Source organism: Nilaparvata lugens, chromosome 2, assembly GCF_014356525.2.
Source record: "Nilaparvata lugens isolate BPH chromosome 2, ASM1435652v1, whole genome shotgun sequence".
Classification (NCBI taxonomy): Eukaryota; Metazoa; Arthropoda; class Insecta; order Hemiptera; family Delphacidae; genus Nilaparvata; species Nilaparvata lugens.
The window spans coordinates 28,800,338-28,822,762 of NC_052505.1; the positions used below are offsets into that span (position 1 = coordinate 28,800,338).

Below are 22,425 nucleotides of genomic sequence, written 5' to 3' on the forward strand. Positions count from 1 at the left end.
GCCGTCAGCCGAGTTGTCATTCAATGCAAATCTTCCAGCAGGGGATTGGAACTAAGGTGTTTTCAGTTGAGCGGGTTTTTAATAAATAATAGATCAACATAAGCATTAAGCAAAACAATTGAATTTAATTCAAGTTCAACACGTACAAGCTGACTCCTCTCATTATTTCACCATACCTAATAAGTACACTATTAGGCATATAAAAATATACAATGAATAGAATTTTTATTCTATCTCAACTTTGATATGAGACTTCAATCAATTGCACAAATTTGATTAGAAAAGTTGAAATACCGATAAGAAATACATTTATTTTAGCTTTTCAACTTCTTTTTGTATGTTAGCTCTGGCTTGCTCCTCGTATTTCTCCCTGAATTCTTTGGTTGCAAATATATTTGGTATCTGTAGAAAGCTTTGAAGCACCTGGAAAAAATAACATTTTGAAATCAAATATTTTAAATAAATTGAACAGTATTCAGAGATCTTGTAGAATTTTACCATGGTGAAATAAAAACACATTAATAAACCCTGGTATTATGAAAATAGAACATTTCTAGTAGAAAACACAAAATAATGTGTTTTTATTTTAAATTTTCGTAGTTGCAACAATATTAACATAAGCATTATAGAGTTAATCCTCTGCATATTAATCTGTGTCATACTAACTTCTCCCATGCGGTTATGATGAGAATAAATATGAGATCCAGATATTGAAATCAATTTTCAAAACAAAATTCTTTTAAAACAAATAAAATCAATATCTTCTATAATAGTAAGTTTAATTTTGTGGTAGTTATCCACATTAGATAAAAATATTAGGAACAGTCACAACCACATGTTCATTAAATTAACAAATTCTCGGTTTCAGTTTTTACTGGTAGCCTGAACCATCTATCAATCTTTGGTAAACTGTTTTATGAAAAAAAAATTGAAACAGTAAAATAATCAGGTAGCTTATTTGTCCACTAAACCCTTTGAAACAGTTCACCAAAAATTGATACTGGTGTAGAAAACTGGAATTTCGATTCTCAATAAGTTTGTGATTGTATGTGAGTATTTTTATTCAATACAGTACATAGTTCAGTACCGTAGTTCCGAATTACCGTATGACTTCTGCTAAGGGGCCCATTGCAGTACCAAATTACCGTATGACTTCTGCTAAGGGGCCCATTGTAGTACCGAATTAACATATATGACTTCTGCTAACGGACCCATTGCAGTACCGAATTACTATATGACTTCTGCTAAGGGGGCCATTGTAGTAGCGAATTACCATACGACTCCTGCTAAGGGTCTCATTGCAGTACCGAATTACCGTATGACTTCTGCTAAGGGGCCCATTGCAGTACCGAATTACCATACGACTTCTGCTAAGGGGCCAATTGTAGTACCGAATTACCGTATGACTTCTGCTAAGGGGCCCATTGTAGTACCGAATTACCATATGACTTCTGCTAAGGGGCCCATTGTAGTACCGAATTACCATATGACTTCTGCTAAGGGGCCCATTGCAGTACTGAATCACCATATGACTTCTGCTAAGGGGCCATTGTAGTACCGAATTACATATGACTTCTGCTAAGGGGCCAATTGTAGTACCGAATTACCATACGACTTCTGCTAAGGGGCCAATTGTAGTACCGAATACCGTATGACTTCTGCTAAGGGGCCCATTGTAGTACCGAATTAACATATATGACTTCTGCTAAGGGGCCCATTGTAGTACCGAATTACCATATGACTTCTGCTAAGGGACCAATTGTAGTACCGAATTACCATATGACTTCTGCTAAGGGGCCAATTGTAGTACCGAATTACCATACGACTTCTGCTAAGGGGCCCATTGCAGTACCGAATTACCGTATGACTTCTGCTAAGGGGCCCATTGTAGTACCAAATTATCGTATGACTCCTGCTAAGGGGCCATTTGCAGTACCGAATTAACATATATGTCTTCTGCTAAGGGGCCCATTGCAGTACCGAATTACCATATGACTTCTGCTAAGGGGCCCATTGCAGTACCGAATTCCCATATGACTTCTGCTAAGGGTGCCATTGTAGTAGCGAATTACCATAAGACTCCTGCTAAGGGTCCCATTGGAGTATTGAATTACCGTATGACTTCTGCTAAGGGGCCCATTGCAGTACCGAATTACCATATGACTTCTGCTAAAGGGCCCATTGCAGTACTGAATCACCATATTACTTCTGCTAAGGGGCCAATTGTAGTACCGAATTACCGTATGACTTCTGCTAAGGGGCCCATTGTAGTACCGAATTACCATATGACTTCTGCTAAGGGGCCCATTGTAGTACCGAATTACCATATGACTTCTGCTAAGGGGCCCATTGCAGTACTGAATCACCATATGACTTCTGCTAAGGGGCCAATTGTAGTACCGAATTACCATATGACTTCTGCTAAGGGGCCAATTGTAGTACCGAATTACCATACGACTTCTGCTAAGGGGCCAATTGTAGTACCGAATACCGTATGACTTCTGCTAAGGGGCCCATTGTAGTACCGAATTAACATATATGACTTCTGCTAAGGGGCCCATTGTAGTACCGAATTACCATATGACTTCTGCTAAGGGACCATTGTAGTACCGAATTACCATATGACTTCTGCTAAGGGGCCAATTGTAGTACCGAATTACCATACGACTTCTGCTAAGGGGCCCATTGCAGTACCGAATTACCGTATGACTTCTGCTAAGGGGCCCATTGTAGTACCAATTATCGTATGACTCCTGCTAAGGGGCCATTTGCAGTACCGAATTAACATATATGTCTTCTGCTAAGGGGCCCATTGCAGTACCGAATTACCATATGACTTCTGCTAAGGGGCCCATTGCAGTACCGAATTCCCATATGACTTCTGCTAAGGGTGCCATTGTAGTAGCGAATTACCATAAGACTCCTGCTAAGGGTCCCATTGGAGTATTGAATTACCGTATGACTTCTGCTAAGAGGCCCATTGCAGTACCGAATTACCATATGACTTCTGCTAAAGGGCCCATTGCAGTACTGAATCACCATATTACTTCTGCTAAGGGGCCAATTGTAGTACCGAATTACCGTATGACTTCTGCTAAGGCGCCAATTGTAGTACCAAATTACCATACGACTTCTGCTAAGGGGCCAATTGTAGTACCGAATTACCGTATGACTTCTGCTAAGGGGCCCATTGTAGTACCGAATCACCATATGACTTCTGCTAAGGGGCCCATTGTAGTACCGAATTACCATATGACTTCTGCTAAGGGGCCCATTGTAGTACCGAATTACCATATGACTTCTGCTAAGGGACCAATTGTAGTACCGAATCACCATATGACTTCTGCTAAGGGGCCAATTGTAGTACCGAATTACCATACGACTTTTGCTAAGGGGCCCATTGTAGTACCGAATTACCGTATGACATCTGCTAAGGGGCCCATTGCAATACCGAATTACCGTATGACTTCTGCTAAGAGGCCCATTGTAGCCTACTCGCAAATATTTTATAATAGATCTTTGATGATGTAATAATGTTATAACTTATTCGATAGTCCAATACTACTGATTGAGGGTTTTCAAAGATATTTTATAAAATACTAGCCGTCAGGCTCGCTTCGCTTGCCATATCCGTCTAGCCAGGGGACTCCGCCCCCTGGACCCCCGACTGGATCGTCCAAAAATGAGATCAGCTGGCTCGCTTTGCTCGCCTACATAATGTGAACATTTTCTGTCTATTACTTGATGAAAGAACTGAGAAAACGCAAAAAACCGCTAATTTTAGGCGTATCTTTAGCGTTATTTGATATTCCTTCTAACACAACATTATTACACCCCAGCTGAGCTTCTGTAGTAAATTTGAACATTTTCTGTTCATTTATTCTAGATAAAGCTGAGAAAACGCAAAAAAACGCAGATTTTGGGCGTATCTTTGGCGTTATTTCAAATTCCTTCTAACACAACATTATTACACTTTAGCTGAGCTTCTGTACTAAATTTGAACATTCTCTGTTCATTTGTTTTCGATAAAGCTGAGAAAACGCTAAAAAACACTGGAAAACGCAGATTTTGGACATATCTTTAGAAATTTTTCCAAATCCGTTCTTAGTGCGCCTCTAAAGGGCCAACTGAAGATACCTACCAAATTTGAACGTTTTTGGTTCGGTAGAATTTTAGTTCTGCGAGTGAGTCAGTCAGTCAGTCAGTCAGTCAGTGAGTGAGTGCCATTTCGATTTTATACAGGGTGATTCATAATTATGGTAAAATAATTTAATACGTGATAGTAGAGGTAAAAATAGGAAAAAAAGTTCCTTTAAACATATATCCATAGATGCTTCATTAGCGAGCTATACAGGGTGAAAGATTTCGCCCGGAATTCAGTTCCTCTGGTGCTGAATTGTTTGGGGACTAGTTTTTGAAAAACTTATGCTGGATTCATATGGAAAAATATCTGAAAAATTGAATAAAACTAGTCTGGAATCTGTAGTGTGAGTAGTTTTTGAGAAAAAAGTTGAAATATGCAAAAAATTCAAGTAGAAAAACACAGACTTCTACGTTTCATGCCCAATAACTTTCTTTAATGACCAGTAAACAAATCATTTTTTTGCAATAAAAGTTATAGGCCAGGGAGTTGAGAAAGAGGAAGAACTTCATTCAGGAGTCTGAATGCTATTCCGAATCTTAATTATACATTTTATCACCTCCTCCTATGTATAATGTTTAATAAATAAGTTGTTGGTGTGATTGATAACTCATTATACTCTATATGTATTCTGTATCATAATGTCGTACTAATGAAATGATCTTCCAATCAATATTAGTAGAGATAAATGGTTAGTTGCATGAAAATCCAATCTAATTAGAATGCCGTCAAATATTTTAGCTCACTGTTGAACAAAAAAACAAACTGTAAGTTAGGCCTACTGTAGCCGCGCTGTGTTTTTTGTTTAACCTATTAACCAGTTATTTATAACCATTTCACTTTGCTTTTGTGTTAACTTTTTAAAAACTGGCAGGTAATTTTAGACATTATTCATACTCCGAATTAGCTGACATGCATTTAATGTATGGAATGGGACACTACTGTAATAGTACTGAAGCAAGACGTTTGTATCAAGAGAACTTTCCTAACCGAGTATGTCCAAGTTCAAGGTTTTTTGCCACTATTCATCAACGTCTGTCTGAGACAGATTCTTTGATATCCAAAGAGCACATTTATGCAGGCAGACCCCGATCTACTAAGACTGTTGAGTTAGAAGAACAAGTTCTTAATGAAATTTATGAACATCCCGAGAAGAACACAAGAAAATTGTCAGTGCAGTTTAATGTCAATCAATCTATTATTTGCAGGATACCAAAAGAGCAACAATTACATCCATACCACCTCCAGAAAGTTCATACTCTATTGCCACGAAACTGTATTCCCCGTGCTGGTATTTGCCGATGGTTTTTAGTAAAACTTGTTTACCCAAACTTTTTAACAACCGTTTTATTTACCGACGAGGCACACTTTACAAGAACAGCTATCGTTAACGTCCACAAATAACATATTTGGGCATCTGAGAATCCTCATGCCATCAATCCCAATCTTCCACAACATCAGTTTTCAGTAAACATTTGGGCAGGAATCATAGGAGATCATCTACTTCTGTTCGAGCTTCCTCCCAGGCTTAATGACATAATCTACTAGTCTTTTGGTATAAGTTTAATGTCATTTAGATATGCTACTTTCATAAAAAAAACTTTTCATAAAAAACGGAATATTTTATTTGCAATCAGCTACAACTTATCAGTTATTAGTTCTCTCCTCATAAAACAGCAAATTTTTGTGGTGTAATGTACTACATAAGAATACATTTCATCCAACTTTTATTCAAATTTAGTTTATACAGATTACATCATTCTTTTCAGAATTAAATTCTCTACAATTTTTATTGTGAAAAATTATTTGTTTACTGGTCATTAAAGAAAGTTATTGGGCATCAAACGTAGAAGTCTATGTTTTTCTACTTAGATTTTTTGCATATTTCAACTTTTTTCTCAAAAACTACTCGCACTACAGCTTCCAGACTAGTTTTATTCAATTTTCCAGATATTTTTCCATATGAATCCAGCATAAGTTTTTCAAAAACTAGTCCCCAAACAATTCAGCATCGGTGTATTTCACCAGAGGAACTGAATTCCGGGCGAAATCTTTCACTCTGTATAGCTCGCTAATTAAGCGTTTATGGATATATGTTTATAAGAACTTTTTTTCTTATTTTTACCTCTAATATCACGTATTAAATTATTTTACCATAATTATGAATCACCCTGTATATAGATTTGATGATAGTGAGATTTTTATTATTCAATATTAAACTCTCATATTTATTACATTTTATTGTCATTTCTTGCTTCTATTTGTTTTATTATCTCTGCATATTTTGTATTGTTTTTTTTTTTTTTTGCTAACGATGTGGTTAAGTGGTAGAGTGGACATTATTGTCCAAACTTCGCCACGTCAACAAATAAAGAAGTGATTCTATTCTATTTTAAAATAGCACTGACCTTGAGTCTAAGGCCCTTGTACATTGGTTCAGGCAGGAAGTCGTACTCGGCCTGTATGTTGGTGGCATACTCGGTGGCATAGTACTCGCTGTCGCCGCCCAAAACGGCCATGTCAAGGTCGAGGAAGTAGTGGCCGTCCTCCGCCCCAAACACCCCTCCCGTCTTGTGCTCGTCGGTGCTGTGCGTGTCAACCGACTCCAGCAAACTCACCACTGACTTGTACAGCTCGCTCTCCTATCACACACAATTACACATTAGAACACATAATTTTCACTAATTGATCAGTTGCTACCTGACACCAGATCTGAGCCAGCCAGGTCACTCGATATAATTAATATTATTATTTCACTACTCGTATATGCCTAGTGAGATCCACGTTATAAAGTCAGTGGGAATAAACATAATTATTAGAACACATTTTCACTATAGTGACATTAATGTGCAAAATTAAACTTTATTCCATTTGAATATTTAAACCCCATAAAATTTATACAGACCACTTTTGGGATTATTTTTAATCCAACCAGAACATCTTTGGTCCACTCGCGCCTGGATTGACTCAGAATTGAATTTTTTTATTAATTTTGTTAGATGGCTAACCTAACAAAATTTTTGAGTTATGTCTACAACAAGTTACGTTTTGTTGGTGCAAGTCAGACAAGTTTGTTCATCAATCACATATTGTTGTTTGTTTCAATTGAAGATAACTTAGGCTTATCTTCATTTCAAGATAGCTGTTCTATCAGCAATATTGTGCTAGTTTCTGTCTCAATCGAATTTATTGACATCGCTTTGGGAAATATTTTTGTAAAGTGTGTTGTAGTGTATCTCTTTTCAAATGTCTGACAAAGAGAAAGTTGAAAAGTCCTTACGCATTAACATAGCTAAATTAGAACAATTATTCCAAAGAATTCAGAGAGCTCATGACTTAATAAAAAAATTGTCTGATAAGAAATTTCTAAACAATTTAGAGCATTGGCTAGTTTGATTCCAGCTACTGTTGAACCGTACTCCCAGGTTGAAAGTACTGTTATTGAATTAGAAGTTGAGTTGAACCCGGATTATGATATTAAATTCTATGATTCATATTTAGAGTTGGTAGCTGTTATTAATTTAGCATTGGAAAATCTTAATAAAAAAGAATTAGATGGTGCTAAAGCAGAACTGACAACGTCTAGCAGTCAACATGATCATAGTAATATGTTACCCAAGATTGAGATGCCTAGTTTTTCTGGACAGCAATCACAATGGTCATCTTTTTATGAATTGTTTAAGAGTTTGGTGCATGAAAATACAACACTTTCTGACAAACATAAAGTTTAGTACTTAGTTTCTAAACTAAGCGGCGAAGCCAAAAATATCTGTCAAAACTTGACCCCGGTTGCTACGAATTATAAAATCATATGGGAGGCTTTGATAGCTCGGTAAAATGACCCCAGGTCACAAATAAATGCCCATTTGAATGAAATATTTCATTTCAAGGCTCTCAAGTTTGAATCTAAGTCGGGCCTAACTTCTATCCTTGATCGATTTTGTATCAAGGTCTGAGTCTATTGGATGCTACATCAAGGAGAGCATTTGAATCAGCCTATCGTGATAAGGATTTGCCTGATTATAAGGATTTTGTAGGAAGACATTTGAGGTCGTTGTCAGCTGATAAACCTAATTTTGATGGTGGAAAACTGTGAAAAATTCGTCCAATTCTAAGACTTTTACAGTTCAATCATCTGATAAAAATCAAAAATCAAATGACCGTTGTTTGAAATGCAATTCAGGACCACATAAGTTGACTGATTGTCGATCGTTCCTGAAATTATCGCCGTGGGAGCGATTCAGTTTTATGAAGGCTAAATCCTATTGTTTTAGATGTTTGTTGAAAAATCACGCTGTGAGTGATTGTCGTAGCTCATTGAATTGCAATTAGAGGCGAGGCGTCCGGTCATCTCTGGATTCGCCGATGACTGGACAGAAATTGATATGTAATGTGTATATTATTAAATTAAAAATATTGGAAATAAATACAAAAAAGGTGAAGAAACCAAAAGAGAAACATTTTTTGTGAGCGCGCCAAGCTTGAATTAAGTAGACTACTGCATCATCAGTTCCATCCGTTCAATGTAATTCTCAAAAATATGCGATTCCAGTAATGCTATTTAGCATTGGTTCCCACCACTCTTCAATCAGTAACGGTCATAGTCATCGACATAGACATCGCTATTTTCTGCGATTCCACTGTTCCGCGGCAGTGTTGCAAACCATACGATAATTATTATGTTTGCAATTTGTTATTGATAATAATAATTATTATTTCTTCTATGTTTGGTTTTGAAGCATCTAAATTTAAAAATCTACTTTGTGAAAATAATTGAGAACTGAAAATTTAGTGAAGTGAACAACTAGAGAACAACTTACAGGTGAAAAACTAAAGTGAACAACTAAAGACTTAACCTTATCTATGTGTAATCTTATCTAAGACTTGAACTTGACTATTTGTAACCTTATCTAAATTTGGGAGAGGAATAGCACAAGGTTACCTTATTTTTTCTCTCCCTGTCATTTTTTATGATGTAGCCTACTTGTATGAATCAATATAGAAAAAATAATTTCATTTCAATTTTTTAAATTAATTTGAGGGCCAGTTTCCGAGCTTGAGATTTAACCAAGTTCTAGACTTTTCAACTCTATGATTTTGAATAATAAGCTTACCTTATACTAGATGTCATCTTTCTCGATAAATAATCGTTCAAAATGGAACATTATCTTTAAAGTAGGGGAGGGGGTGCAGCTTTCATTCAAACTTTGAACTGAATTGTTCCTGGAGATGACTGAGCCAAAAAGTCACACCTCGCCCCTGATTGCAATCAATGTAATAAACCACACAACTCACTTTTGCATTTTGATTTTAGAAAAAAATAAATCTGAAGCAAGTGGTACAACTGGAAATACTGAAGAACCGATTCTTAGCTGTTGTTCCAGTATGATGAATGGTAATAATCAACCCAAGTAATCTACTGTTTTATTGTCCACTGCTGTAGTCACTGTCGTTCATAGAGGTAAGCATCATTTTATAACAACTTGAGTTTGTCGTCGTTTGGGTTTGCCTGTTAGTCGTTTACAAGCTTCAGCTACTGGCTTTGGGGGTGGTACAACTGTTGTGCGTGGTCATACAGCATTTAATTTTTCATCAAGGACTGAACAAAATAAGTCGTTTTCAGTTCAGTCACTAGTTTTTGATCGTATTGTAGATAAATTGCCCTCAAATAAAGGTGATATTTCTCAATTATCTCACTTGAAAAAATTGAAACTGGCTGATGATAAATTCCACATACCTGCTAATGTTGATGGTATACTGGGAGCTGAAATAATACCTACTTTGTTGAGACCTAGTCAATTTGAAGAAGGAGTGGGTTCAGTTAAAATTATACCTAGCGTCTTGGAAGCTATTCTGATGGGTCGAGCCCCACTTTCAAAAATTTCTTATTCTAATTCTGAAGACAATAATTGTCTACTAGCTTGTGCACCGTTGGATAGTTTGATCCGTCTGTTCTGGGAACTTGAGGAGTGTCCCAAATTGGGGAGTTTGCCCACTCCAAAAGAAATTGATTGTGAAGACAGTTTAAATCCTCAGTTTGCCGTTTGGACTCTGGTCGTTTTGTTGTTGCCTTACCATTTGTAAATTCACCAGATTGTCTTGGTAACTCGTTTTTTATGGCAAAAAAGAGATTGTTGAATTTGTAAAAACGTCTAGCTTGTTCAGAAGATGCCCGAATTTCTTATCATGAAATTATGCTCGATTATTTGCATCAAGGCCACATGTCATTGATAAAAAATCAGAATGATAGACAAGGTTACTATATACCTCATCATGCTATAGTGAAATCTCGTAGCTCTAGCACTCCTGTGAGAATAGTTTTCGATGCTAGCGCAAAAACCAGTAGTGGTTCTTCACTCAATGATATCTTGCATGTTGGTCCAAAATTGCAGACTGATATTTTCATATTACTGGAGAATTTCAGGTTATTTTTCTACACTTTGGTGGCAGATATTTCAAAAATGTATCGAATGATAATGGTTGAAGAGAGTTGTCGGAAATATCAAAGAATAGTATGGAAATTTCGCCAGTTGACCCAATTGAAATCTATGAATTGAATAGTGTAGTGTATGGCATTACCTCTTCGTCTTATTTGGCACTTCAAACTGTTCGTCAGTTGGTACAGGAGGAAGGTAGGAATTTTCCAGTAGCAGAAAAGCATCCCCCGGTTCATATGTACATGGATGACTTAGTTTCTTCTGTTCCATCATTACAAGAAGCTAGTCAGCTTTATAGTCAGTCCAAAGAATTATTTGGAAAGGGTGGTTTTAAATTGACTAAATGGATGTCAAATTCACCCGAATTATTGACTCAATTTTCTGATGATGAAAAATCCTCATTGGGAAAAGACTTTGAAACTGGTAACTCATTGGCTGTTTTGGGTCTTGAGTGGCAACCTAGTGCTGTTATTTTTCGGTTTATTGTACATCAAGAGCAGAAAGAGGTTACTAAACGTTATATACTTTCAATGGTAGCGAGAATATTTGATCCTCTTGGTCTCCTGGCTCCTGTAGTATTGTTTTTGAAATGCCTAATTAAGCGATTATGGAGTTTGAAGTTGGAATGGTATGATGTGGTTCCTATTGAAATTCGGATCTTGTGGGAAAATTAAGAGAAATAATTTGCGCTTCTATCTGAATTGTCAATCCCTAGATATGTTGGATTGTCTCCTGATTCTGTAATCACCCTAATTGATTTCTGTGATGCCTCAGAGGTAGGGTATGGAGCTATCATCTATTTGAGAACTCAAAATGGTGAGTGTCCTCATCAAATTTCATTGCTATGTGGCAAATCAAAGGTGGCGCCATCTCAGACTGTCAGCATCCCTCGTCTGGAACTATGTGCAGCAGTACTTTTGTGTGACCTCCTTAACTCAACCATTTACATTATTCGAGAGCGTTGTGAGATCAATCAAGTGTTGGCTTTTTCCGACTCCATGGTAGTCCTACACTGGATTAGTGCTCCTCCATCTAGGTGGCAGACGTTTGTTGCTAACCGTGTTTCTAAGATTCGATCAAGATTGTTCGGTGGATTGTTGGATGCATGTAGCTGGTGCCGGAAATCCGGCTGATTGTTTGTCCCGGTGCTCAACTCCACAAGCTCTTGTTGATCATAAATTGTGGTGGACAGGACCCACCTGGTTGTCCATGAGTGAAAGTCAGTGGCCCATAAGGTCTGACCTTGAGGTCATAGAAAACCCACCTGAATTAAAACATCATTGCGCTGTAGCCATTGCTCAGATCAAAATGCCTCCTGAGAATGTAATTTATAATTTGATTGATCGTTGCCCCAGTTATCATCGCTTGTTGAATATTATGATAGTCATTTTGAAGGTATTGAAACTGTTATCTCAACCAGGAGAATCAAATTTGGACGTGGCTGAGCTCTACTTGTGTAAAGTTGTTCAAAAAATCCATTTTTCTTCAGAATTTACTCTATTGAAAAAAGGGAAAATTTGTCCTAATCGTTTTCAACAACTATCTCCATTTGTAGAGAAGGAGAAAATCTGTGTTGGTGGTCGTTTGAATAATGCCCATATGGAATTTGATTTTTGTCATTCTATTATTCTTCCAAAAACTAGTAAGTTTGTCTCGTTGTTGATCGATCACTATCATGTTAGTAATTGTCATGCAGGTTCTCACCTATTGCTGTCATTATCACGACAAAAATTTTGGATATTGGCCGCACGTGAGACTGTTCGTCAGCGTGTACATAAATGTAACACTTGCTTTCATTGTCAACCCAAAAATGTATCCCTAAAATGGGATAACTGTTTCAAACAGTTGGCCCAGTTGTTGAGCTCTGCCGCTTTCCAGGAAACACTTTCATCCCAGTTGGCTGACTATCGTATAGAGTGGAGATTTCTGCCACCTGGGAGCCCCAATTTCGGTGGACTTTAGGAAGCCAACGTAAAATCGGTCAAGTCCCATCTCTTTCATGTCATAGGCAAACAACTCTGCCTATTACCTATGACCTATGAAGAATTAAATACAGTATTAGTTTTATTTATTTGTTGATAATCCTTCAAGTATTGAATATATGGAGTCCATCAAACAATTCTTTCTTCATCAGAATCAGCAAATACTCAGTTCTACATTTTTGATGTAGAATTCAAAGTGCAAAAAATTTCAATTTTCTCCATGTAGGTACCAGTTTGACATTTGTCAAGGGTAATTGACAATAACCAAACCTTTGAAAAAATACATCGCAAGAAATAAGAAAAATATAAACCCCGGCAAAGAAATTTGCAACTTATGGTTGAATTGGGAAGCGTCGACCAATTCCATTTTTTGACATCTGCCTAGTTTCGGCAGATTAGTTCAAATTGAAGCTGTTCTTGATTCAAGGCCGTTGCATCCATTAAGCGCGGATCCTAGCGACCCACAAGCGTTGACACTGGCGCATTTTTTGACTTTGACACCCTTAAAATATTTACCCATGTATGATGTGGAAAATCAGCCAGTCAATCGTTTGACTCGCTATGAATTTGAGTCAAATGGTTCAATCCTTTTGGCGACGATGGAAGCAAAAATACTTGCATGAATTGCAAACTAGAAGGAAGTGGTATAAAGACTCAATACCTCTTACTACTGGTACAGTTGTAGTAGTAGACCAACCCAACTTGCCCCCTTTGCGGTGGTCCATTGGTGTAGTAGTGAAAGTTTTTCCAGGAGCAGATGGAGTAGTTAGAGTGGGTACAGTGCGGTTGTCTACTGGTCAATTGAGACGACCTGTGTCCAAGTTATTGTATCCACTCCCCAATCAGTAGGTTGACAGCAATCTGTCGCCCTCAATAATTGTATATTTCTCTTTTGTTTGTTGTTGTTCTTTTGTTTTGTCGGTTTTTTTCTTCTTCTTCGTCGTTGTATTGAGATATATCCTACCCCACCAATGATTTCACTTCCTACCTTGATATCCTGTCAATTCCGTGGGCTTCTTCCAATACAAATCTCTAGTGATCGCCCCGCTGGAGTGAAGAAAAAAACCCATCTATCCTATTTTTCTCCCATCTCAGTTGTCATCGTCATTTTATTTGGTTTATCTTTTCTGCACATGTGGTTATGTGTGATTTTTTGGCGCTATCCATCTCATAAGGAGGTCTAATGTGATTTATAGCTTGGTGTTGGTCGCCTCAGTGTCATATAGTTCTATTTGTAAAATTTTTATCATTGTCTTATTTTTTGCGTCTCTGAGGACAACCATATCTCCTCAGGGTGGGGGGAATGGATTGTCGTAGTTTTTGAATGTCGCTCAGACGGCATTCAAATTCACGGCAAAAGCGATACTAACGCCTCTGTCTAGTTATAGCATAAGCTGAAAGGAGTCTGCGCAGTCCGACATCGACAGTTTTAAAAAGGTTGTTGCTTGTCGTTGTAGTAATGAATCCAAATGTTGAGGAAAGATCGTTGTGCGTTCCTTTTAATTTTCTTAATTCATATAACTTTGGAGCAGATTGTTGAAGCTCACATTAGTTTTATTATTTGGTGTTTGTCAGAAGTTTTGTAATTTTCTCTCAAAGTGATACTGTAATTGAATCAGGAAACTTTTTCAATGGTTGTGTTCATAACCAATCATTTTTATTAATTTGTATCTATTGAACCTTCCTTTAATCCCTATTTCTCTAATAACTGTTCTTTCCATATTCCTATATCCCCAATACACAAATTAGCTTATGATATTATAGGTACTGGCGAAAAACATGGTAAGTCCTTTCTTTTGTTCATTATTGTGCTTAAGTAAACTTGATTCCATTTGAATATTTAAACCCCCCTAAAATTTATACAGTCCACTTTTGGGATTATTTATAATCCAACCAGAACAACTCTCTTTTTGAAAATTATTCTTTTATTTTTAATATTATTATTACAAATTGAATTCACGAACATCAAAGAAAGAATAATATTAATTACTAGTATTAGATCATATACATATGTATGAATATCACAAATTGAATATATTATTACTACATAATATTATTATTAAAAATTGAATTCACGAACATCAAAGATAAAATTATTGCTGATTCTTGTTTCTATTCTATCTCACATATATTTTATTCAAGAAAATAAATTTTTCATGATTTAATAATAAACTTTCATAACTGAAATAAAATATTATGTCATTTCATTAGATTTCTACATAATGTACAAACGATTTGACAGCAGCGCGGAGCTAGAAAAGAATGGAGTTATCTGCTTTGACTAATGACACAATAGAATACAAATTTTAATGAGGTGCTGACTTTAAAATGTAAATCTCACTGTAGTGAATAAATGAATAAATACTTCCTCCACAGTAAGATCGATTAATTAATTGTACAGATCGCTGTATTCAGAGCAACATTGATCATGAATATCATATATAAAGAAAGATAAAAAGAGAAAAAAATAGTAGACGGGGAAGAATAGGGTGGAAGACAAGGGAGAGATAACAAGATGAAGAAAAGGAAAAAATAGAAGGCAAATGATAATAAGAAAAAGAAGAGGGAGGATGTGAAAGTTTTGAATTATGAGAAGGAGCCAGAAGAATCTACATTATCGGTGGAAGAGGAAGAAGAAAGAAAAGAAGAAGTAGAGAAGGAAATGAAAGATGAGGTGGGGGATGAAAAGGAGGAAGAGAAAGGGTAGGTGGGTGATGGCGGAGGAATCGAATCGGGGAGGTAAAGAGAAGGATGAATTAGAAGAGAAATAGGAGGAGGTGCATATCAGTAAGAGAAATCAAGAAAAATTCATATACTGTTTATTTCTGGTATCAAGCAGAACTAGGAGTTGAAGGTTGAGGTGGAAGAAGAAAAGGAAGGAGAAGAAGAGAAATAGATCGAGGATCGTTGTTCTGTAGAAAGAGATTAACAAAAATTATATGAAGAAAGATGGAAAAGGTTAGGAATGCATCAAATTTATCAACTCATAGAGGGTAAATAGCATGTTATTCCACTTTTTTATTTTATTGGAGTTATTATATTTTTTGCTGATATTGAATTTACGGCATCAGCTTAAAATATTACTTTAAATTTAATAAATTATCAGCATTTTTCTTAGTTTATAGGTTACACAGAGGAATGAGTATAACTGGAGCTCCTATTCACCATTTTTCAAGTAACCGTATTTTATGTAGACCTACGAGTAGACAACAAATTTATAGATTATTCCTATAACAGATATTTAAATCATTTCTGCTTTCTCACATTGAAGAATAAATTAATAGAATGAATGTTTATCGTATGCAATAGTAATTGTTAGAGAAATATGTGTAACTAAAAATGTTATATGAAGAGTAGTTCAAAACACATTACCCATGTAGTTATGCTTTAACCAAAGCTTTATGATGGTTAGTGATATTAGCATTGGATCACTTAACAATATTGTACCATTTAACAACTCACCGATTTGATTGCACAATCATTGGCGAAAATATCGAAGTGTTCTAGATTCTTTTTGAAGCAGTCCACCATCTTTGGATCATATTCGAAACTGTAAAAAATTTCTAGTCTTAATTCGAAGTTGAAAGTCACATACCGTATTATTATGATACACATTTCAGATCTGGAAAAGTCAATTAAATAAATTATACGATTTCAAATGATTATCACAACTTGAAATAGATAAGTGGATACCGGTAATGGAAATTTATAACCTTCTAAGTGATTTGAAAAACTGGAATGCATTTATATCATTGATTGACCTCCAACCGAAATAAGAATATAATGTTAAGATGATTTAACTCCTATATGATACATTTTTAAACATAGTATTATACTTTTTATTTGAAAAATAAATACGTTATTATTCTATCAATCAAATTGAATCAATAATTGATTCAGCCAGTAGGTATGAACATACTAATGATAACTTGATACGACCACCTGAATACAGTAGGAGAAACTAAAAGGAGAAAATATATATAGCCAAGGCTATAAATATTATGTATTTATTAGATAAATTCCAGGTGAAAATTTATGCTCAAGAAGTTTCTATCATTTTCTCCTGTGGGAGAGTTTAATAATTTCATAAATTGGAAAAAATTATATTCAAATTTTCACGTCACGATGTAACATCGTATTTTAATACGTATTACGTATTTTAACATCGCTAATTTCTCGTTTTCATTAGCAACTCTATCCTTATTAGTTATTATTCAATCGAGTACAATAATGCATGCATCAAGAAGGACACAACAAAAATCTATTCTTTTCTAATGAATAATAACTTTTAATTTTTTCCTACCAAATTCAACCATTCAATTAATTTTACTAGTAGAGATTATGGTATTTCAGAAATATGAATGAATGTAATTATGGATTAGCACAAAATTCATCATTTCAACTGATTAATCAGTTGAATTGTAATTACAATTCGTTATCAATAAATGAGTTATTTGTTACCTTATTTCATTATATTCAATTCCAGTGATGTTTCCTCTAAAACAAAATATTTCGGAAAACAAAACAATATACAATTCTGCAAATATAGGTATGTTCAAATAATGCACTTTAATATACCCTACTTGAACTATAAATAATGATGAAGTTCCAAAAAATATGAATATGTTACATTTTTAAGATTTGCCATAAAATATGAAATACGACGGTACATGCATTATTTTGATCATGAATGTAATAATTGAGTTTTTGAGACATGATAAAGTGGACATAATATCATGTATTAGCTTACCGTACCGTACTATAGACTACTTAATCAGGTTTAGCTTGTAAAATCCAGAGAAAAAATAGAAAGAAAGTAAAATATATAATAATTATTGTAAGTTGAACGCTTGATCTGGTATTGTGAATTGATAAAAAAGAATAATTGGCAAAGATGTAGGTATACATAGGCCTAGCATAATTTTCTTGATTTTATAAGTATAATATTTTCTTAGATATACCTACGTAGGATACTTACTGGTGAAAAAATATAGCTATTCCAACAGCATTCCTATTTTTCAACTTGCATTTGATTGTTTCAAAATTCTCTAATTTAATTGCTAAATAGTTGATGTTATGAAATTTTCTACTTTCTTCACTGTAGGCCTGAACTATTCTAGTCCACCACTCGCTGGTTTTTTCTTCAGAAGCTCCAATGTCCTTAGCCAAACCTCGCCATGTTTCCTCTACTGATGCCATGGGAAGCTCAACTTTCGAAAATTACTACAAATAACGATAAATCATTTGAAATCGGACTTGATTGATGCTGTATCACTATAATAATTAGCGATAAATCCACCACAATACACACACAGGTCGCGAGAATTCATCCGAGATGGTTAGACCTTACGGTCAGCCAATCAAGGTATCGGCAATCAATACTTAGGGAAGGCTACGACGCACACGATTGGTTGAAAATTTGCGCGCCAAAACCTTCCAGCGTGCAGCCAGTTTGAATTTCTAAAATCATTATTCTTGCCAAACTTTAATTTTTAAATGAGGGATTTGACTGATGTTCATGTTTATATGAAACAATACAAATACAATACAACACAAACAAACTGAAATATAGATTCTATAACAGCGTTATCACTTAACCACTCTGTACTATTACAATAATTCTACTAGGTAATGAAATTATAATTACTAGGTTATTCTATATCCGCAGCTCTTAGCGCCATTTGCTTCTTATTTAAATTTTCCTTAGTCTTATCGAATACATAGCGATAAAATCTAATCAGTAAAATCAAAAGTATTACCAGAAGTCTCGACTGGATTTCACCACCATAGGCCTACATCTGAACTAATTAAACAGTATCAAGTAGGCTACATTTTGACTCAACGCCCAATTCATAGTATTTTAAAATATAAAGAAAACATACCAAAATTGTTTTGCATGTTATTTGACCCAACATCGGCTTCAATGGTTTACATTAGTTTTGTTGTTTTTTGTAAAATCTGAATAGCCTAGTAACTACAAAATTAAATTTTCAACTACCGGTACCTAGTGCCTATACTCATAGGTATACTCATAAGTTGTATCCTGAAGCTGAACGATACGGTTCGGTAGCTAATTTCACAGGTTCGTTCAAAATAATACGACGAGTTATGCCTGGTTTCAGACTAATTACATTTTCAACAAAAAGCTTCGCAAAATCATGAATATTAGTTTTTAATATTAACAAAAAACTTCTTTTTTGACACCAAACGTAGTAATCTATAGATTTGGTTCAAACTAGAAAAATACCGTGTATTACACTGTAAACTCATGTACGGTAACGGTAGTGCTCAAACCAAAGCAGTGTCAAACTAAACGCTCTGTATAGCCTACTATACAGACTGAATTATAGAGCCGCAAATTAATATAGTGCTTTAATTATGCAAATTATAATGCTTATTATAGCATTTTACATTTTCAAAATAATGCACAAATCTCTTGAACAAGAGACATGAAATTCAAAAGATAGTTGCTTATTAAGGCTGTTCGGTAGGTACACTTTTTTATTTAAATTGGATAATCTTTTCCAATATAATTATTGTTTTAAGATCATTATAAGAGTGAGTGTGGAATTTAGTCTTTTGTTGAGTGTGAAATGCAATACATTTTGGCTATATCAGCTGTGAATGCTACCGCATGCAAACGAAAACGCAATACAATGTCAATCAGTTCAGGTTGGACAGTGGGACCCTCAAACAAAAGTTCATTGAGAGATATCCCAGTACTAGTTTTAGCACTAGCATAGAATACTACCCTAAGTTTGGTTGTAGTCGAGTCTGGCTTAAAAACTGCATGATGAGGTATATAGTATACCTACCTTTTCATTTTCTTGAGGTGGGGATACTAGTGTCATATGATTCAAATTTTGATAATCCCGCATAAACTCAACATATTGAGTTTTCAATTCAGGTTGTTTTTCAAAACGTTTCTCCAAGAAACTAAAATGCTTTTTTGCCTGAAATTCAGATTGCCCCAAAGTGGAAAAATTGTCCTTACGTGGAAGTGATACCATGAATCGTCCATCTTCCATATGACAAGTATTTTCGGAATAATGCCTTTCAACTTTAGCTCCTTCAGTAGTAGGTCAAACTACTTCTGGCAATTCCTCAATTTTCCAAAATTTTTCAATTTGACTTGAGATCTCACACTTTGAGATGAAATTTGGGTATACATTGTTGGAACTAATAACTGGACGAAGTAACTTTAATGCTCCAAAAATAACCCAACCTAGCAGGGTGTTTTGGATAATGGGGTGACCAGGACCTACAAAAATTTGTCTGTTGGTCATAACCGCAGCAAAGACAGATGCGCTCAACAGAAGATCAACTCCCTTAGAGCGGAAGAAATTAGGATCAGCCAATCTGATTCCTCCTGGAATATTGAAATTAGAATAATCTAAATCAAAAGGTGGAATGTTCAATGTGATTTTGTTCACTACAATAAACTCCTCAGTACTTGACCAACCTTTGTCTGTAGAACTGACAGTGACAGAATTTACAACTGAAGTCACACTAGGACTACCTGACACAGTATGAATTACTGTCTCCTTACTTAATGATGGAAGTGCTAAATGAGCAGACAAACTTTCAGAAATCAAACATGAGTCGCTACCAGAGTCCAATAGGGCACGACACACAACAGGTTGATTATTTACATCAAAGACAATGACTTCTGCTGTAGGCATAATTGCAATAGCAGATTCCAAGACAGTATTCTCAGGTATCTTACAACTAGAATTAACTAAAACATGATTATTAAAAACATCACCCACAGGTGTTGATAGTGACTGTGAATGCTGTACTCTGCCAGCAGGATTCACACCATTGCCAGATTGGGAGACCTCCACAGAGCACTTCCCAGATGCTTGATGATTTAATTCCCCAATGGAATTCAACAATGCTGACGAATTGGCCATAGAAGCCTTTGAACTATGAGCAAGTTCAGATTTGGGCTGCATAGAACAGGATTGAATGCTATTTGATAGGACGTTCTTACTATTTTCCTTGTTGAAGTGGAATGAAGAATGATGTAAAAGACTATGATGTCGTTTACCACAAAGTCAACATGAGCCCGTGCAAAGATGATCCTTAACATATGGCTTCAAACAGTTGAAGCATAACGATTTCTTTTTAATTGCCTCACCATGAGCTGCAGGAGCGATTTGCAAAAAGGTAGAACAGCCAAACACATTATGGCCTGTATCCTTACAAAACAAACAAGTTGATACTTTCTGAAATTGATTATAAGCTTTGAATTTGTTATGATTAGAACTCTGTTGCAAGCTAGCAGATTTGACAGTTTGCAACAATTTAGCATTGTTAGTATGCTTAAGCATGTCCTGCTTATTTCCACTAGAACCTGATGAAATAGCCTGTGCTACTTTGTGTTGACCTTCCATAAAAGTCCATAAGACTTCTATCGATGGTACAGGGGTGTTAGCAATAAAACGTTCCCAATCTCTCAGGGTTCTAGCATCAAAACGTGAAGTGAAAAGATGCATATATAGCAGGTCTTTGATGTCTACTTTCAAATCAATGGATTCTAAGGCATGAATGTTCATTTTTGCATGATCAATAAAGTTCCGCCAAGAATGTGCAGAATTTGAATCAAGCGAAGGTGGCATTAATATGGCAGAGACATGAGTTTGTGCAATTAAATGTGGATTGTCATACCTTTGCTTCAGTAAAGCCCATGCTATATCGAAACGTTCATGTGGTACATTTAGAATTCTATTGAGTGCCTCACCACTGAGGGCTTGTTTCAAATAATGAAATTTGATACTTGGTGTCACAAATACATTTTCAGCAATAATACTAGAAAATGAAGACCTAAATTCTAGCCAATGCTCGAAATCCCCATTGAATGTAGGGAGAGGAATTTCAGGTAATTTGAAATTTTGCAAATGAGCCACCGGCTCTTGCCTCATTTGAGGTGATGATTGCAGCTGATAGCTTTCCCCTGAAAAGGGTGATACTTGAACTTGAGGTGTGTCCCTTGAAGAGGGCAATGCTTCTTGAGAGTTGTTTTGCCTTACACTTGATTGTTGATTTGAATTAGATGTATCAGATGCAATCAGATTACAATTTTGTAACTCATCATTAGATTCAATTGTTTGATGTTGCATTTTTTCCTGATGCGACTCAAACGCTTCACAAACAGAAGTAAGTCTTGCAACTATGCTAGTGAATTTATCCATTATGTTATCATGAACATCCTGATCGATTGATTCAGGATCAAGTGAGAAATAAGCTTGATCATAGGCCTGCTCTAACACTGATAGCCTATTTCTTACAACTAAAAAATTGTGATAATGCTCATCAGTTTCAATTACAGTTTCAGAGTGCTTTTCATAAAGCCTTATAATTTCCCTACCAATATTAACCCATTTGTTAATATATGGGCTCACTTTGTTATCTGATGGCATTTTGAATACCTGAAGATAGCAATGTGCTTGAATAGAGTTGTCAGATCTTAAAAACTAAATACATACATATGCTGCTGGTGAACACTTGACACTAGAGATTGTCTCTAAGTAAAAAAGTAAATTTGTATGGCTTTTGTTGGTGGGGAGTCCCTTGCGGGAAGGTCCCACAGCCTGAATATATAATTTAAGCCATCAATGGGCCTTACGACTGTCATACTTCAGCCAGGACCAACAGTTCAACGTGCCCATCCGATAACACGGGAGTGATCTGGTTAAAAAACTTTTGGTATTGAGAGGGTTTGAACCCAGGATCTCTGTGCTGCTACGCAAGCACTCTATCCACTAGACCACGGATCACTCCATAAGTAAAGGATGCCTTCAATTTGAGTATGGCACAGGTAGCGGTTGGCTTGAACTGGGTTCAGATGCAGTATTGCATGGAT

The 22,425-nt window shown here is 35.8% G+C and overlaps 1 protein-coding gene across 1 annotated transcript; it reads right to left on the reverse strand.

The window, feature by feature from the left end:
* Positions 1-99: 99 nt before the first annotated feature.
* Positions 100-18,843, reverse strand: LOC120348811. The gene is made up of 4 exons (XM_039420971.1): positions 17,539-18,843; positions 16,023-16,110; positions 6,550-6,783; positions 100-423 (listed from the first exon to the last, which is right to left on the reverse strand). Exons 1-4 carry the CDS (start codon positions 17,757-17,759, stop codon positions 310-312), a joined length of 657 nt encoding a protein of 218 aa, XP_039276905.1. The 5' UTR covers positions 17,760-18,843; the 3' UTR covers positions 100-309.
* Positions 18,844-22,425: the final 3,582 nt, after the last annotated feature.